The sequence below is a fragment of the Antechinus flavipes genome, chromosome 5 (assembly GCF_016432865.1).
Source record: "Antechinus flavipes isolate AdamAnt ecotype Samford, QLD, Australia chromosome 5, AdamAnt_v2, whole genome shotgun sequence".
Classification (NCBI taxonomy): domain Eukaryota; kingdom Metazoa; phylum Chordata; class Mammalia; order Dasyuromorphia; family Dasyuridae; genus Antechinus; species Antechinus flavipes.
Window position 1 is genome coordinate 44,650,611 of NC_067402.1, and position 18,774 is coordinate 44,669,384.

Here is an 18,774-nt window from a genome sequence, read left to right on the forward strand (position 1 = left end):
TATCTCGTTCACTATTCACACAACAAAGCAGAAGGGTCAGGATTGGAACTAATTTTCTTTGAGTCAATGCTTGGTTCACATATTTCTTGGTTATCTCAGCAGGATTTGTTGATGACCATTACTTTTTCCATATTTATTTCACTCTGGTGCTCTTCAAGACAAAATCCCCTACCTGTTGTTCGCAAACTGTGCATTCTTTCTTTTTTCCAGGCTTTTCCTCACTCTAGGAATGTTCTCCCCCTTTACTTCCATCTCCTTGAGTATTTAGCTTCCTTTAAGGCTCAGTTTAGATGCCATTTTCTGGGTAAAGCCTCTCGCCTCCTCTCAGTGATTAGTCCTCTTTCCCTCTGCCAATTATCTTGTGTTTTCTTTTTTAAGTTTATGCCTGAATTTCTTGGCAGGATTAATTTCCCCTGCATTTATGCTGTCATCTCCCAGGTACAGAGTTAAAGAAAGAAAACTTGAGTGTTGGCAAGAAATGGTTAGAATCCACGGGTGCTCATTATATCAATTAAAAACTATTAAGTATCTATAGATAGATATCAATATAGATAGCTATAGTGGGAGCAGCTTAGTGTCTCAGTGAATAGAATGCCAGATGTGGAATTAGAAATACTCATCTTCCAGAGTTCAAATCCAACACTTATTATTGTGTGACTCTGGATGTCATTTCATCCTGCTTGCCTCAGTTTCCTCATCTATCAAATGAGCTGGAGAAGGAAATGGCAAACCACTCCAGGGTCTCAGCGAAGAAAACCCCCAAATAAAGGCACAAAGAATTGGACATGACTGAAAAATGATTGAACTGAAACCTTACAGTGAGATCATTTGAATATAGGGTTCAATCTCCAATTCTGGAAATCTTATATTAGATTGGTGATGAGGACAAACAATATCAGAAATCATAAAACCATAGATTTATCACTAGAAGGAACCTTATAGATCATCTCATCTAATCCCCTTATTTTGTAGATGAGGAAGCTGAGTTATCTTACAGATCCTCTGTGGCAGGCCCATGCAAAATTTGAATTCAGATCCTGACTTCCTTTCTGGTATTTTCCCCTACCGTAACATACTGCTATCCAGGAAGAAGTGATGAGTCAACAAGATCAAAAGCTACACAAAGGATCCAGAAATATAAGACTTGGGATTTCAGAAAAATCTGGAAAGACTTGTAAGAACCGATGCAAAGCGAAGTGAACAGAACCAGGAGAACATTGTACATAGTAGCAGTAAGGACATGTAATGATCCACTGTGACAAACTTAGTTCTTCACAGCAATTCAGTGATCCAAGGCAATTCCAAAAAACCCAGGATATAAAGTGCTATCCACATATAGAGAAAGAACTATAGAATCTGAATGTAGATTGAAGCAGACTATTTCACTTCTTTTTACTCATAGTTTTCCCCTTTTGTTCTGATTCTTTTTTCACAGCATGACTAATATGGATATATATTCAAAGTGATTGTATATGTATAACTTATTTCAGATTGTTTGCTGTCTTGGGGAAGGGAGAGGGAAGGGAGGGAGGGAGAAAACTTTGAAATTCAAAATCTTACAAAGATGAATGTTGAAAACTATCTTTATATGTAATTGGGAAAAAAATATTATTAGGTGAAAAATATGAAGCTTGCAAAGTAGTTGAGAGAACATTGGTAACTTAAGAAAGCAGTTTCAGTAGTGTTGAAAGGATAATTGTAAGTAATGAGTGAGTAGTGAGGAAGAGGGAGAAATGAGGTTTGACTATTTCTTGGTAATGAAAGGGAAAAAGAGAGATAGGGGCAATAGCTAGAGAAGAGGCCTGAAGGTTTTTAAAGCACTTGGGAGAAGTGATCATGTTTGTACAAGGGAAAAAGCTGGTATATAGGGTGAAATCAACAATGGGGGCAGGGATGTGATTGGGATGACATGGGATGTAGGAATCAAGTAGAGAAGTTAGCCTTGGCAGGGAAAAAGGACAGCTCATGCTTTGAAACTTGAGAAAGAATAGGAAGATTGATAATCACACATTCTATGGTGTGCAGTGGAGGACATGAGGCAGTGAGGTATAGTGGATAGAGATGTGGTCTAAAAACCAGGAAGAACTAAATTCAAGCCCTCTTTTGGAGCCATATTGGCAAGGTGATCTTGGGCAATCAGTTTTCCTCTCAATATTTTAGGTGACTCTGTAAGAACATTAAGTTGCAGAGAAAATACTGATTTGGTCCTCCCATTTAGAGAGTCTCCTCATTTAGAAATTTGCATTAAATGAACGAGTTGCATAAAATAGCTTGATATTTTTTCAGCAAAGTAGAAAGCAAGATATTCTTATGTATATATACATATATATATGTGTGTGTGTGTGTGTGAGTATTTGTGTATGGATATATATTAACACACTTATATATATCCTACATACATATACACATCTCGTTTTGGTATCCCCAATGCTGCCACGTAAATGTAACAAATCAATAATTGCATTAGCACTTGAAATGTCCTCCCCACATCCTTCCCAAAACACCCCACTGTTAATCATGTATTTCTTCAGACCTTGGATGCAATCTGTGGTCTCATTGATGTGGTTACTTCTTTTCACAATACAGAGCACAACCAACCCCACTTACCCATCTTGTGCAATTCAGTGTGTCTTCCCATAAATCCCTGACCCTGAGGTCTGTTCATTTAGGGATTTTCCTTTAGGATCTTTGACATTAAGTGGACAACAATGGAAAACATGGGACTTTTCTTTAATTGTGTTTTGTTTTCACAATGTAACCAGACCATTTTCCCCCTTTCCCTTCTCCCAATTTTTTTTTTTTTGATAATAAAAGCTTTTTATTTTTCAAAATACATGCAAAGCTGTTTTTCAGCATTCACCCTTGCAAACCCTTTTATTCCAAATCTTTCTCCCTTCCTTCCTGTCTCCTCCCTGCCCTAAACAGCAAGTAATCCAATATAGGTTAAATATGTGCAGTTCTTCTAAACAAATTTCCACATTTATCATCCTACATAAGAAAAATCAGATCAAAAGGGGAAAAATGAGAAAGGAAAAAAACAAGCAAGCAAACACCAATAACAACCACAAAAGTGAAAATACTATGTTGTGATCCACATTCAGTTTGCATAGCATAGCTCTCTTTCTGGATGCAGGTGGTACTACTCTTGTGATGGTGAAATGGTAAATGAAATGCTTTGCCTCATATTGTATGAATGAAGGTTTCTTCCAGCTCTAACACTCTGTACAATGAGGATAGAATCTTCTCCAGCTTCTGACTGTTTTCCTTATATTCTCCTTCCAGACTTTAGATATGTTGTATGCCTGTAGTCCCAGAAGTTCATTCTGGGATTTGGTGGGGAGAGATCTTGGAAACTGAAGGAAGGGACAGCCAGGTGTAGTAGATAGAGCACTAACTGGCTCTGACTCTGAAGTCAGTAGGACCTGAATTCCAGTTCTGCCTAAAAATCTTACTAGTTGTGTGCCTCTGGATAAGTCACTTAACCCTGATTATCTTAAAAAAAAGAAAAGAAAAGAAAAGAAAAGAAAAAGAAGGGCAAACTTTATGGTGTGTGTGCATGTATATGCTTATGATTATGTGTATGTGAGGATGAGAGAGAGCTCAGTTACTCTTTCTGTGAACATATCTAAAGATTGAGATGGAGCAAAGAGAAATCAGCTTTGTTCCTTTTCCTCATTGATTTTCTTCCTTCCCTCCCTCCCTTCTTCCTTCCTTCCTTTCTTCTGAAGAAGGAAAGAAAGAAGATAGGTCTTGAACACAATTTCTATCTCTAATTCTCTTTCCTTATAGGTTCCTAGATTTAAAGCTTGAAGGGACCTTAGCAGTCACTCCTTACATTCTTTTGATGGGGAAACTGAAGTCTGGAGAAAGGGTAGCTTTCCATTCAAATTCAATGAGGTTTTCAGTGGGTAACATTGCCTCCTATTCTGCAAAGGAAACTTTGAGCTACCAAATACCTCTTAATTATTCTTACTTCTTTTCTTTTCTTTTCTTTTCTTTTCTTTTCTTTTCTTTTCTTTTCTTTTTCTTTTTCTTTTCTTTTCTTTTCTTTTCTTTTCTTTTTCCTTTCTTTTTCTTTTTCTTTTTCTTTTTCCTTGCTCCATTTCTAAAGTCAGAATAGCCGTTGCTTTTTAGGAAGAAAGGAGATATGAGGCAGGCATGGGCAGGGCACAGAGGCCAGACAATGGGACTAACTGACCCCCTTAGAGTCACTGACCTGCTTCAGTGCCCCCAGTGCCCCAGAGTCATTGGACTCGTACTGTGGTCAGGAGGAAGAGGATTTGACAGCCTCCTTTTCCAGTCTAATTCAAGGCTTTGGCATTTTTGCCATAAAGCTCTTCCACAGGATAGAACAGGATATAAGATGACATTAAAAAGAAGAAAAGAAGCATTGAATACCCACAAGTAAATCTCTTTCAGGAGTAAACACATTTTGATTCTTGGATATTGAATTTGCTCATCTCCGTGAAATAGATGCTCTTAGACCGTAGCAGACCTACCAGCTCCCCAGGACTCACTGACATAGCAAGGGCACATTGATGTTTTCTAGAAGCACTGATCCATTACTGTTGTTTTGCAATATTCAGGGTCAGTCAATAAAGAGGATTTTTTTTTCCTTCTTTCTATATCTTTAGGCAAACAACCTTCCAAAAGCTATTGCTGCTGCACACACCTTCCTTTTGAAGCATCCCAATGATGAAATGATGCTAAGAAATATGGCCTATTACAAGAGTATGCCCGGTGCTGAGGACCACATCAAAGACTTGGAAACCAAATCCTATGAGGTGGGGTCAAATTCAGATTCAGATTCAAATTGGGCCTGAGAAGGACTAAGTGACTTGATCTGAAAAATGTTAGAAATTTTTTAAAGAAATAAATTAATTTTAAAAAAGAAACATTAATTGAGTCTTTCCCTTCCAGAACCTTTTCATCAGAGCTGTGCGGGCATATAATGGAGAGAATTGGAGGACATCCATTACTGACATGGAATTGGCTCTTCCTGACTTCTTTAAGGCCTTCTATGAATGTCTTGCCGCCTGTGAAGGCTCCAGGGAGATTAAGGATTTCAAAGACTTTTATCTCTCCGTAGCAGGTTGGTCTCTTAAACTTAATAAGGGTACTTTGCTGGGGGAGTTGGAAGGGGATTGATATCGGGGTCAGTGGATGGATTGGATTGAGAGCAGGTAAGCCATGGGACCTAGAAAGAGCTCCTGGAAGAAGATAGATGGTACAATAGGGCTCTTGATATGACCAGAGGCAAGAGTAACAGGCAGCTAAGACATCTGGGGCATTTGGGAATAGTCAGTAGGGAGAGATCCATATGAATAAGTGGTCAACATCAAGGAGGCCTGGGGCTGGGCAGTGGGTAAAGCAGGCCATCAGGAGAGCCTAGTGGCAGCTAGGAGAAGAGCTTGAGGTCTTCATCAGGCAGAAATAAACCCAAGGAATAAAGAATTTCTGTAGGAACAATAGCAAGGATTTGGCCCCTAAGAAAGGAACTTGGAACCTAGGAAACAAATCAGGCACCCAAATACTGATGTTGAGGTATGAGGTGAGTCTGTCAGCAAGCATAAGTGCCTACTGTGTGCCATGAACTCTACTGAACTTTGGGAAAAGATAGTCCCTGTTCTCAATGTTCTCACAATTTAATAGGGGAACAGCTATCTGCAGAAGAACTATATATATGCTAGAGATAATCCATAGAGAAGACACTGGCATTCTTGCAGAAGATGGGATTTTATGAGCACTTGAAAGAAGCCAGAGAGACCAGGATGAGGGAGATGAGAGAGAGAATTCTAGGCACAAGGGACAGCCAGTGACAATGCCCAGAGTCCAGAGATGGAATTGCAGTGTCATTGAATCCTAGGGGAATGAGGTCTAAAACCACTATAGAGATAGGGAGAGTCCAGGTTAGGAGGGCTTTGAAGGCCAAACAGAGAATTTTCTGTCAATTCCAGAGATGACCGACAAGCTACTAGAGTTGATTAATGAGGGGGCATTGCCCCAGAGCTGATTTGTTATCAATACATTAATAAATGTTATCAATAATCAATACATTAATTAATATAATTGATACAAACTCTGTTTGATTGCTCAAGTAAGATTGGAACTTTGTACCAATATTCCTCCTTCTTGTTCAGGAGACATTGTCATGAGATTTTGTCCTAGGTCTTGCTGGAATACAGATCTAATTGACCTTCACTGTGTTGTAATACTGTCCAAAAAAAAAAAAAAAAAAAAAGGAAACGAGATTAACCTTGTGTGACTGCTTGATAACTTGCTTCTGGTTTCCAGTGGCCATTTCCTCCTTTTTTTAAAAAGGTATAATTTTTTTTTTTTCATTTTATAGAGTGAAAAGCAGAGTACCCTTGTAGCAGAGAGCTTAGAAAAAATTTTTTTATATCTTCCTCAATTTTTTTTCTAGTCTATAAAATGTTTACTAATCCTTCCCATACTTCCTAGTATTGCTACCTCCCCTTCTCCCATTCCTTGATTTTTTTTCTGCCATCTCATTTGCCCTGAATGAGCTCTCTTCCCCCCGCTTCCATTACCACATTTTTTTAAATTAACCCAATTTCGTTTGGGTCTGTGACAGTTGTGGTCAAAGTGGCAGTTTGAGTTTATAACAGGAACTTATATATAAGTATAAAAATAATACCCCTTACTGGGGACTCTTTGCATATGTTATCTCATTTGATCCTCACAATAACTTTGGGAAGTAGATGGCATTATTATCCCCATTTTATAGATAAAGAAACTTGAGACTGAGTGAGGTTAAGTGACTTCCTTAGCTAGTAGATGACTGAATGCACTTGATTCCAAATGCAGCACCCTATCTATCTAGATAGCTCATGAAAGAGCTGGCACATGAGCAGAACTTTAAAAAAACTTCATCTCTTCTGAGCCAATAATCCTGGTATTGTAAATATTCAAATGGCAAAAATAAATATTGTGGATGACATTTTTAGTGTCCAGCCACAAGAAAAAGAGAGGCAGTTTTGAAGTATGGAGAGCTAGCCTAGCCAAGAATTAGAAATGACTGAAATTTTCCCTTGACAAATGTTAACTTTAAGTCTTTTAGCCTTTAAGACAACTTTTTAAGACTAGACTACTGAGCACTTTCTAACCTACATTGGTAGAGAGAATTTCCTGACAGGAAGCTCTCTATAGCAATGAAAGATCAGATTGATTTAGAAACAAACATATACAAAAGATCTACTTGAAAACATCACTAACTTTTCAACATCACTCAGATGGAAATACATTAAAAAATGATGGTTCATATATAACCTATATCAGATTGCCTGCTCTCTTGGAGAGGGGGAGGTGAAGGAGGGAAGGAGAAAAAATTTTGGTACTCTGAATCTTACAAAGATAAATGTTGAAAACTATCTTTACATGTAATTGGAAAAATGATATGCTATTAGAAAAAAAAGAAAATATCAATAGTGACAGTGTTTATAAATAACAGAAACTTATAGTGAGCTTGGCTGAATAAAGTAGAGTATAAATAGGATGGAATCTGATTGAAGAGGCAGGATGGGACTGGAGGGAATGAGTACTGGTCTTACAATGAGAGGAACTGAAAATAAGAGTCCTAGCTCCATTACCTACTATCTATGTGATCCTGGGCAAGTCTTCTTGACCTCTCTATGCCTCAGTTTGTTCATCTGTAAGATAATCCTTCCATTCCCTCCTTGAAAAAAACCTCAAAATTCATCTAATCCAAGCTGTTTCATTTTACAAATTAAGGATCAGAAATTAAGTGTTGTACCCAAGACCCCACTGGACAAGTGAACATCAGAATTATTATGAGGGGAGTGCTTTGCCAATTTTAAAGTTCTATGTAAATGTGAGCTATTATTAATAAATTTTAATCAAAGAGTCAGTATGATAATAGGAAGGAGAGCTCTGGGGGACTTTCTAAAATCAGTAAGAACTGAATTCGAGTTTTCCTCTCACACACACTTGTCGTGTAACTCTAGGCAGTGAACAGTGTGACTTGTGTGTATTGAGAGAATGAATCTTCACATCAAGAGTTCTCTAAAATGGCAGCCAAGGTAGTACAGTGGATAGAGTGCTGTGCTTAGAAACATGTTGTCCAAATCCAAAACCTACTTCAGATACTTCCTAGCTGTAAGACTAGAAAAGGTCACTTAATTTCTGCCTGGTTAGTTTCAATTATAAAATGGGGGTATTCACAGCACCACCCCCTCCCAGAGTTTTGTAAGGATCATTGTAAAGTTCTCAGCACTGGGCCTGACATATAGTAGGTATTTCATAAATGTTTATTCCCTTCCCTTTCTCTCAATTGATGAAATCACAAGTCTGGATTAAAAAGAAAATCCTAAAACATCCTGAATCTTCTTTAGTCATGACCTTTTTTTCCCCCATTGATTACCAACTCCTACTTATTGGTATTGGGTTCCCATCAATAGCGTTATAGGGCACATTGAAGATATTCAGACCCAGAGACAAGACATACCTGTTGGGACTGAGCTGGCAGCAGTATAAGGTAACAGGAGAGATACAGGACTGGTGAGTAAGGTGTCAGTGGAGCATTTCTTGCTCTAGGTATTAATTAACTAACCAGGAATTCAGATTGCCACATGGCTGACAGCTGGCATATTCAAGAAGACTACATTATCAGGGTAGTTTGTCAGTGAGTGGAGGCCGGTCCCAGGCTGACCAACATCCAGCAAGAGACTGCAGGTGAGTGCCTTGGCAGGACTCAACATACCTGGTACCCTGGCAGAGGAAATGAGGCATCCCTCTGGATTTCGGGCAGGAAGTCTTAGCAGTAAATGCAGGAACCTCGGGATGAGGGCTGGAATTTGTGGAGAAGGTCTATAAGCCTTGTAAGACCGGGGAACCCAAGGCAGCAAGGTATAATGGAAAGAATAATGGATTCTGGAAAAAGGAAACCCTCAGACGGTATTGAGAAATGTTGACTATCCTTGATATTGTTTGTGTTTTTCTAGACCATTATATTGAAGTTCTGGAGTGCAAACTGAAGTGTGAAGAGAACCTCACCCCTGTCATAGGGGGCTATCCCGTGGAGAAGTTTGTGGCCACCATGTATCATTATTTGCAGTTTGCCTATTATAAGTGTGAGTTATTGATTTCTCTCTAGAGATGAGATTTGTGTCACAGAACATTTTCCCCAGAATTCTTTCAGCGCCATCACGACAGAGCATCTTTTCGTAGTCCTGGGTGATATCTTTTCTTATAATGACTGAGACATCTGTCCCATTGGAAGGGCTTCCTTCCTTGGGCTGAAATAAAAACTTCATAAACTTGCCAGCATTTCAATCCCACAAATGGAGAAGTGGTATGGTGTAGGGGATCTGGGGCTGGGTTTGGAATCTGGCTTCCAGTCCTGCCTCAGATGCTTATTAGCTGTGTGATCTTTTATTCATCTCTCAGTATCAGTTTCCCCACCTATAACATTGAGGTGATAATAGCACCTGCTTCACAGGATTGTTATGAGGATAAAATGAGGCATATGTGCATATAAATAAGTAAATACGATATAATATAAATACATATACATATTCACAGGATTACTATGAAAATAGAATGAGATCATATATACATATGTGTATAAATAAATATAATATATTCACAAGGTTGCTATGAGAATAGAATGAAATTATCACATATGTATGTGTAAATAAATACAAATATCCATAGATTTGCTATGAAGATAGAATTTTTATATATACATGTACACACATATATTATCACATAATTAGTCTTCAGATTTATTATTAGGATAGAATATGATTATATACACACATATGTATATAAATGTAAATATTCACAGTTCTAATGAGAATAAGATGAAATTATATACATAAATGTGTATATAAAAATATATAAATATCCACAAGATTGTTATGAAGGAAAATGATATATAAAATTATCTAAATATAAATGTACGTGTATATACATACACACTCATACATATGTATATATACATATATGTATATTTATACAGACACACAAACATATCTATATATGTGTGTGTTTGTGTATGTGTGTGGCCCCTGGACAAATTGTTTCACTTTTCTACAGTTGAAACCATTCTATACAGGTACAAATTGCAGAGAAGACACTAACCTGATCTGACAGAGAATTTTGTTTTGTTTTTTTCCTGGAGTTCTATATCCCACTGAAATTGTGAATCTAGCTACCTTCTCAATGCTGGTCTCCACGGTCTGAATCCTTTCAGCTCTGAAACCCTGAAATCATGGCTGACTCAAGGCAAAATCAGAATTGATTATCTTGCTGATCGTTTTGGTGTAGATGATAATATCAGGGGCGTAGCCCCTTGGAAACTATATATTCCAATCCCTATATTTTCTGCTGGAGGAAGACGAGGCCCTGAGATGAAAAACAAATTTCCTAAAGCCACAGAGACAGTAAAAAATTAAAAGTGATTCAGCTCAGGATAATCTGACTGCAGATCTGGGCCTGTTTCCCTTACGCACACCCCGCTCCCTTATTTTTGTTAGGTGGTTTATGTGGGAATTTGGATTGGTACTTGGGCACTGAGTTCTTTGAAGTGGGTTCTTGTCTGTACGTACTCACATTCTGAACATTCCTAACATTGATCTAGCCTTCTGACTAGGTCACAGAAGCCTTGAGGACATAACATGACCACAACGTGGGATCTAAGTTATTCTGAAAATGAGCTGGTATCTTGGCACATCGTTTTCTCCCTCATATGCTCTGCCAGCTACACACGTACCAAAATGCTCTAACCGAATTCTAAGGGTAGGAGATAAAGCCTGGAATGGGGAAAGGAGTGCTGATAGGTAGGCTGGAGATCGATACTCCAGTGGGGTTCCTCCATGAGGGAGCCAACCATGTGAAATTAGGCTGGGCACTTCTCTCATGATTTGTTTCCTTCTCTAGAACAGAAGGAGTTTCCTCATGATGGTGGCTTGATTCTTTTAGCTTTGTTCATGTCTGTCCTTTAGTATTTTTTCCCTTTTTGTTTTATTTTCAAAACTTAGCCACGGATTATTTTTCAACATTGACCCTTGCATAGCCTTGTGTTTCAGATTTTCCCCTCCTTCCCTCTGTTCCCTCCCCTAGATGGCAAGCAAGCCAATATATTTATACATGCTAAAATATATGTTAAATCCAATATGTGTAAACATATTTATACAATTCTCTTGTACAAGAAAAATCAGATCAAAAGGAAAAGAAAATGGGTAAGAAAACAAAATGTAAGCAAACAACGACAAAAAGAGTGAGAATGTTATATTGTGATCCACATTCAATTCCCACAGTCCTCTCTCTGGGTTCCTTTAATATTTTAAGATTTCACAGTGCCTGGAACATAATGAGCACTTAATAGATGCATGTGGACCACCAGCTATGGAGTTTGGAATCAATCCCTTGCTTTTGTCTCTAAGATTGAGTTTATTTTATTAAACCACCACTAGATGGCACAAATCACACATATAAATGAATATTTTGGCAAGCTGATGACATTTAGGGAATCCAGTTTTAATGACTTGTATGCCAGAATGCTGAATATGAGTCATCCAGAATTGCTGCCCTTTCACCCTTGTGCTCACCCCTAATCTCCTTTCAATACCGGTTTAGGTCTGCTCCAGTGCCCCAGAGGCTGACCTTCAGTGGAGGCTGGGAACTAGTTCAATTCAGTCTAGACAATCCAGACACACCCTGCAGTAGTGTTGAGTACCTGAGTCACCCCAGCATCTAGTATTTTGGAGCTAAGCATAGATAAGTCTTGGCCTAAAGAAACATTTTCAGACCCAGAATGGCTTGTGTTTAGCTTTAGGGAGAAGCTGGGATAAGGGTGAAGGGAAGGGAACAAGCATTTATTAAGCACCTATTATATGCCAAGCAATGTGCTAAATACTTTACACATATCCAGTTATTTGATCATCACAACTTTGGGAGGTATCCCCATTTTACAGTTGAGAAAGTTGAAGCAATCAGTGTTGAGTGATTGGCTAAAGATCACAAGGTTAGGGGCTGTTTAACTAGGGGCATTTTCCTTGACAAGTAAACCCAACAATGATATTTTCATTTTCTTTTTAATTTTTTTTTTTTAGCTCTCTCAGTTATTCTAAAAGAAAGTTTTATTGATGCCTTTTATTTTTATATCATAGTCATTTTGAAATTTTCCCTTTTCCTCTTTACCACCCAGCAAAGCTACTCTTTGTAACAGAGATTAAAAATAAAACAACCTTAATCTTCAAAAGTTCAGCAAAACTACCACATGACATTTCATGCAACATTCTACATGAAAGTCTTTCCCCTCTCAAAAGAAAGGAAGGACATACATTCTTTCATCTCTTTGAGGTTGTATTACATAATATAATTTAGTTTTGAGGGTTTTTTATTCCTTCATTTGTTGTAGACATTTCATATATTTTTTATATGATTCTGCTTATTTCTATTCATCTTTTCATTTGTCTTCTCATATTTCTCAGATTTCCTTATATTCCTTTTATGGCACAATGCTATTCTATTATATTCGTATACCATAGTTATCCAATCTCCAACTGATGAGTGCCCCCTTCCACTTAGTTTTCCTGATTCTTTGCTACCACAAAAAAACTGCTCCAATGAATATTTTGGTGTCCTTGGTGATTTTCTCCCTGTCTTTGACCTCTTTGGAGTCATATATATGACGCTGAAATCCCCAGACATAGGAGTATGAAGATTTTAGTCACTTCACCCCTCCCCCCCCACATAATTCCAAATCCTTTTCCTTAATGACTAGACTAATTCATGGCTCCACTAACAGAATAACTGTGCGCCTATATTCTTGTAGTGTCTTTTGTCACATTTTGGGAATATAATGTGAAACATGTCCTTTTGATTTGCATTTGGGGTCATGAATTGTTTGTAGTTCTTATTAGGAAAAGGTGCTTACTCATATTCTTTAGCAACTCGACTACTGGGGAATGAATGGCTCTTGAGCTTATATGTTTTATTAATTCTGTATGTCTTAGGTAGCAATCTTTATCAGAGATACTTGATGCAAAGGTTTTCCCAACTATAGCTTCTTTTAAAATTTTTAACAAAATTGATTTTGTTTGTGCAAAAGGTACTTCCTTTTCTCAGTACTGACCTCAGATCCTGCATCAGGTACTCATTTTTATGGAAATTACTTGGCCCAATACAGTTTCTAGTTTTGATCACCCAATTACAGTTTTTCAAATCAGAAACCATCCAATAAGATATGTAAGATTTTCCATAAATCCTTTCTGTTTTTTTAGATCTTTAGGAAACTCTACTCTATCTCCAATGAAATAGGACCTTCTAAATTATTTTCCTTCCCATTTTTCTCCTCCCCTTCCCACCCAATCCAGTGAATGACATGAAGAATGCTGCTCCATGTGTTGCCAGCTATATGCTCTTTGATCAGAAAGATGAAGTCATGAAACAGAATCTGGTTTACTATGAGTACCACAGAGAGAAGTGGGGTCTCACAGATGAGCATTTCCAGCCCAGATCGGTAAGTTATTTTTTAAATTTGTTTTATTTCTTGAGTAAATTTTAATTTTTTTTAGTATATTTTTGTCTTTTTTTTTTTTTTTTTTTTTTTTACATCTGCATTTACCCTCCTTCTCCAAAGAGCCATACCTTTTATAACAAAGAAGAAGAGAATGGGAGGGTAAATCTGGGGAGGATTCATTAAATCATGTATGTCATGTACCTGTAAGTCCCTCATTTCTACAAAGAAGCCAAGTTAGTGCTGCTTTCTTATTTCTCACCTTTGGGCCCATGCTTAATCAGACAGCTTTCATACTTGAAAATCATTTCCTGTCTCCTCTTCTATTTAGCACCTACTATGTGTCGAAGCACTTCTCTCATTTGATCCTTACAATAACCTTGGGAGATACTATCTCATTTGATCCTTACAATAACCTTGGGAGATAGGTGCTTCTTATCATCACATTTTTGTATTTGAGGAAATTGAGGCAGGCAGAGGATAAATGACTTGCCTAGAATTACATAGCTAGTAAAAATTTTACTGATTATCCAGGCTGAACACCCTGTCCGTTGTACTATCTGCCTCTGCAGGTTTCCTTGCCATTAAAAAAATTGATAGGTGAGAGGAGGGGAAGTTAAGGAAGATAGCATCCTAATCCAGTGTTCAAAAGTCTTTCATGGCCTTCTGCTTCTGCATGCTCTTCTCTACCCTAACCCCTATCTCTACAAACTTAATATAGTTTCTGTGTTCCAGATAGACATGTATCTGTGATTCTTTTTTTTTTTTTTAAATATGTAACACTTTTAATTCTTCTTAATTAAAAAGTATTGCTTTTCCTGCTTCCCATTCTCTTTTTACTTCAGGGAGAAAAAAAGAAAAATAAAACTCTTGTCACTAAAAAGCAGTCAGGCTGTATCCATTTTAAAAAATACAACTAGTCAATTAAAAGCAGTCAGGTTATATCCACTTTAAATTTAGTTTTTTTTTCAATTAACAACCATTTACTTTTTCTGTTCCTCCTGCTCCTCCAACTGGGGGGGAGGAAGGGAATGAAAAACAAAGGGTCAAATCAAATAAATTCCTGGTTGGCCATGTCTAAAAATTATATCAATTCAGCTTATGTCTACACAGACAAAGTGAAGCCCATTTTTTGCATATGCAGTATGAATTCTGTTCCAAGGCACCTCTAAGGGCTTCTGGGATTATAACTATTGAGAACAAGCTCCTTCCCCCAAAACAACTAGGGTCCAAGAGTATTTTTTTTTTTTTTTTTTAGCAAAAGTTCTAGTCTTTTCATGACTGAACAAGGAAAGAATTGCGGTTGATGGTGTTGGGGGCTATTTGCAGTGGAAATCTTTGTTTGATCAAAGAAGATGTCTTTGGAGAAACAATAGAGCCCAGTGTCCTTGTCCTCAAAAAAGACAAGTGTGTGGTTATTGGGCCAGAACCTCTTGAATGAATGCTTGTCATTTTATGCTCTTTGGCAGTATTCTCAAGGAAGGACTGTCTCTCGGAGTTAAAACAGTGGCTTTTTGCCCAAGGATCATAGCAGCCACCGGCCTCAGTCTCGAGTCTTCTCTCTTTCCACATATACAGAGGAACCTCATGGGCTCTCCCCTAAATCTGCCCATCCTTGATCAGTGCAACTCCATTGGCATCTCTGCTCTCCAGTTCCTCATCTGGAAAACAGATGCAAAATACCTACTACGGGCTCTGTCAAACACATATTAATACCTATATTCAGTAACTCCTGCTCAGACTTGTTGGGAGGATCAAAGGATATAATTTATGCAAAGTGGTGTGAGTTTCACAATGCTATTTAATGCTGACTATGATTATTGACCACATCTGTTTCTTTTTTCCCCTCCTTTATCTTCATATCTTCCTTTATTTTTCCTGTACTCTTTTCCTACCCTCATTTCTCTGTTCCTCACCTGTGCTTTACACTTGTGTATTGGTTCTTAGTGGCCCTCAAGGTTGAAGTACAGGCACATGGTGCTTAAAATATGCTTATTGATTGATTGGCGAAACAAAAGCTAGGATGAAGGCTATACCCAAAGCAATAAACTCATTAGCAACACTCAGATTTTCTGTATCTAAGATACTATGAATGATTCTAGGAATTATATCCTTACTGCTTTGTCTGTCTTTTTTTCTCCAGTGAAAAAAGTTGTTCAAGGCAGTTAGGTAGTACAGTGGGTATTGAGCATGGAGTCAGGAAGACTGGAATTTAAATCTTGCTTCAGACACTTATTGTGTGACTCTGACCAAGTCTTTTAACCACTACTTGTCTTAATAAAATGTAAAATGGAGAGTGTAAGAGCATCTATCTTCCACGGGGTATTGTGAGGAGAAAGTGAGATAATATTTATTTAGTGGGTGCTTAATAAATGCTTCTTTCCTTTTTTTTTTTAAATAACTTTTTATTGATAGAACTCATGCCAGGGTAATTTTTTATAGCATTATCCCTTGCTAAATGCTTATTTCCTTGATCTATCTTTGACAACTTGGATTGGAGGCCAAATTGCTTATTAGCAATTATTATTAAATTATTATTTATGCAAAACCACAGAATTTAAGAAGTCAACCAATTCATCCTCTTACCTGTATCTGAGCATCCTGGATATAGGACCATTCAACTTAAGTACTTCTGATAATGGGAGATTCACTACTTTATGAGGGAGCACATTCCATTTTTGGATATCTCCAATTGTTAGGAAGACGTTCCTTATGTAGAATGGGAATCAGTTTCTATTTATCTTTGTTCCATTCATTGGAGCAGAGCAAAATAAATTATGAGATCAGACGAATGGGAATCAGTTTCTATTTATCTTTGTTCCATTCATTGGAGCAGAGCAAAATAAATTATGAGATCAGACAACTTTGCCATTTTCTTCTTCAGCTCATTTTACAAATGAGGAGACTGAGGCAAACATGGTGAAGTGAATTGCCCAGGGTCATGCAACTAGTAAGTGTCTGAGGGTAGATTTGAACTCAGATTTTCCTGACTCTATGTCTAGTGCTCTATCACTATACCATCTGGCTGCCCTATACATATTGCTGTAATAATATGTATAGATTAACTCCTATATAGAGAATACATATCCAGAAAATGAATGCAAGTAGTTAATTACAGAGAGTTAAGTAGATTACTTAGGAAAGGGCATACTAGCATCTGGGGGGATCAGGAAAGGCTTTATAGAAGGTGATATTTGCACTGTGGTTGAAAGAAAGATGGTATTTGTATCCCCAGGGGAAACATAGCGTCCAGAATACGATTGAGAGTTATCATCACCAATCTTGACTCATTATATTATTTTCTTCCCCAACAGGAAGCTGTTCAATACTTTAATGTAACAACAATTCAAAAGGAACTCTATGAATTTGCCAAAGAAAACATAATGGATGACGATGAGGTGAGTTTTTAGTTCAGTTCAAGTCAACAAATATTTATTAAGCACTTACTGTGTGCTTAAGTCTTGTGCTGGGAAGTTGAGTAAAGCTATGGGTTCTTGTTCTCATGGTACTTACATTCAATTAAGGATGGAGTACAAATAAATATAACATTTCCTGCCCCAGGAACCTCTTCCTCCTGCAATCAGCCCCAACACTCACAAACTTCTCCAATCAGAGGACAGAACAGTACTCCCCAAACTTCCATTAACGAGGGCACCCAGCCCATTTACCTCTTCATTTCCCACCTAGCTCCACTCCTTTGGAGTTCTCCAAGAGGTCCCTTTATCAGGTAACCATCTCCCACTTTTTAGTTCCCTTCTATTTGCTGTCTTCCCCATCTAGGATTTTCTTGGCAGAGAAACTGGAGTGGTTTGCTATTTCCTTCTCTAGCTCATTTTCCAGATAAGAAAACTGAGGCAAATAGGTTAAGTAACTTACTGCTGGTAAGCTTCTGAGGCCATATTTATATTGAAGAAAATAATGAGTCTTCCTGACTTCAGGCCCAGCACTCTATTTACTGCACTACCTAGCTGCCCTTGGTACTTTATAGGTGATCGATAAATTTGTCAATGTACTGACAATTAATAATATATAAACACATGAAAATGAGATCCCAGAATATGTAGGGAATAGGGAAGGGAAGCCAAGGAAGTATTCTTTAATGACTAGCAGGATCAAGAAGACTTGATATAGGAGATGATCTTGAAGACAGAAGGATGAGTAAGAGTTCCACAAATGACAGATTTGGGTAAATGGGAAGAAAGGTATCCCAGGAATAAAAAACCCAGCATAAGTAGAGGAACAGAGATGAGAGACTAAGATAGTCCAAGTTGTCTCAAAGCTGTAGGAGATAAGGTGAGAGAGAGAGAGACTTATGAGGGATGGTAGAGAGCCACAAATGCTGGACTAAGAAATTGGAAGTGAATTCAAAAATCATTCAACTAGCGTTTATTAGACATCTACTATGTGCCAGACACTGTGTAAACAATGGAAATACAAATATGAAAAACAAAAATACTTCCAATGATATGATTACAATCATAAAATAATAGATGAGTCACCAAAAGTTTTGAACTGGGGAAGTGATCAGATTGGTCCATAAGGAAAAGAGATATAGTAGCAGTTTGAATGATGAATTAATTGAAGGGGAGAGAAACCTGTGAAGAGAGCATGGCTCTTGCAGATTATAGGAGAGGGCTGTATTATCTATGTAGTTGCAGCCAGATCACATAATCTTTCAGATATTGTTTTCTTCATCTGTAAAATGAAACTAATACCTTCACTTCCTATCTCACATGGGGATGAAGAAAAATGTTTTATAAATATGAGTTATCAAGAAAATATTTTCCATTTGATTAAAGCTATCACAATGTTGAATTCTCCCTGAAGTTCAGAGGCCCTGAAAAAATAATCTAGGATTAATGAGCATTTTTATGAAAGAAAACTCATTACAAAAAAAAAAATTTTAAGGATTAGTGAGTATTTTTACGAAAGGATACTATTATTACAAAAAAGGTAAATGAAAAACAAAAAAGGAAAAACAAGAAATGAAAACCAAGATGATCATTTTCCCAAAGGGAAGATTTCTCGACATCTCAATATCATCTTTTTTTACCTTCTACAAGCAGTAAATTTAAAATATTTGTTGTTGTTCAATTGTTTCAGTTGTGCCCAACTCTTTCTGACTTCTTTTGGAGTTTTCTTGGCAAAGATACTGGAGTGGTCTGCCATTTTCTTTTACAGATCATTTTATAGATGAGGTAACTAAGGCAAACAAGCTAAAGTTACTTGACTGAGGTCACAAAGCTAATCAGTATCTGAGGTCAGATTTG

The 18,774-nt window shown here is 37.5% G+C and overlaps 1 protein-coding gene across 1 annotated transcript in view; it reads left to right on the top strand.

The window, feature by feature from the left end:
• Positions 1–18,774, top strand: part of CRTAP (cartilage associated protein) — a 61,256-nt gene that overhangs the window by 25,329 nt on the left and 17,153 nt on the right. Inside the window, exons 2-6 of the mRNA XM_051961841.1 lie at positions 4,635–4,784; positions 4,921–5,092; positions 8,982–9,110; positions 13,362–13,507; positions 16,819–16,902. Of these exons, the coding sequence (XP_051817801.1) occupies positions 4,635–4,784; positions 4,921–5,092; positions 8,982–9,110; positions 13,362–13,507; positions 16,819–16,902 (681 nt within the window). The remainder of the gene's footprint in view (positions 1–4,634; positions 4,785–4,920; positions 5,093–8,981; positions 9,111–13,361; positions 13,508–16,818; positions 16,903–18,774) is intronic.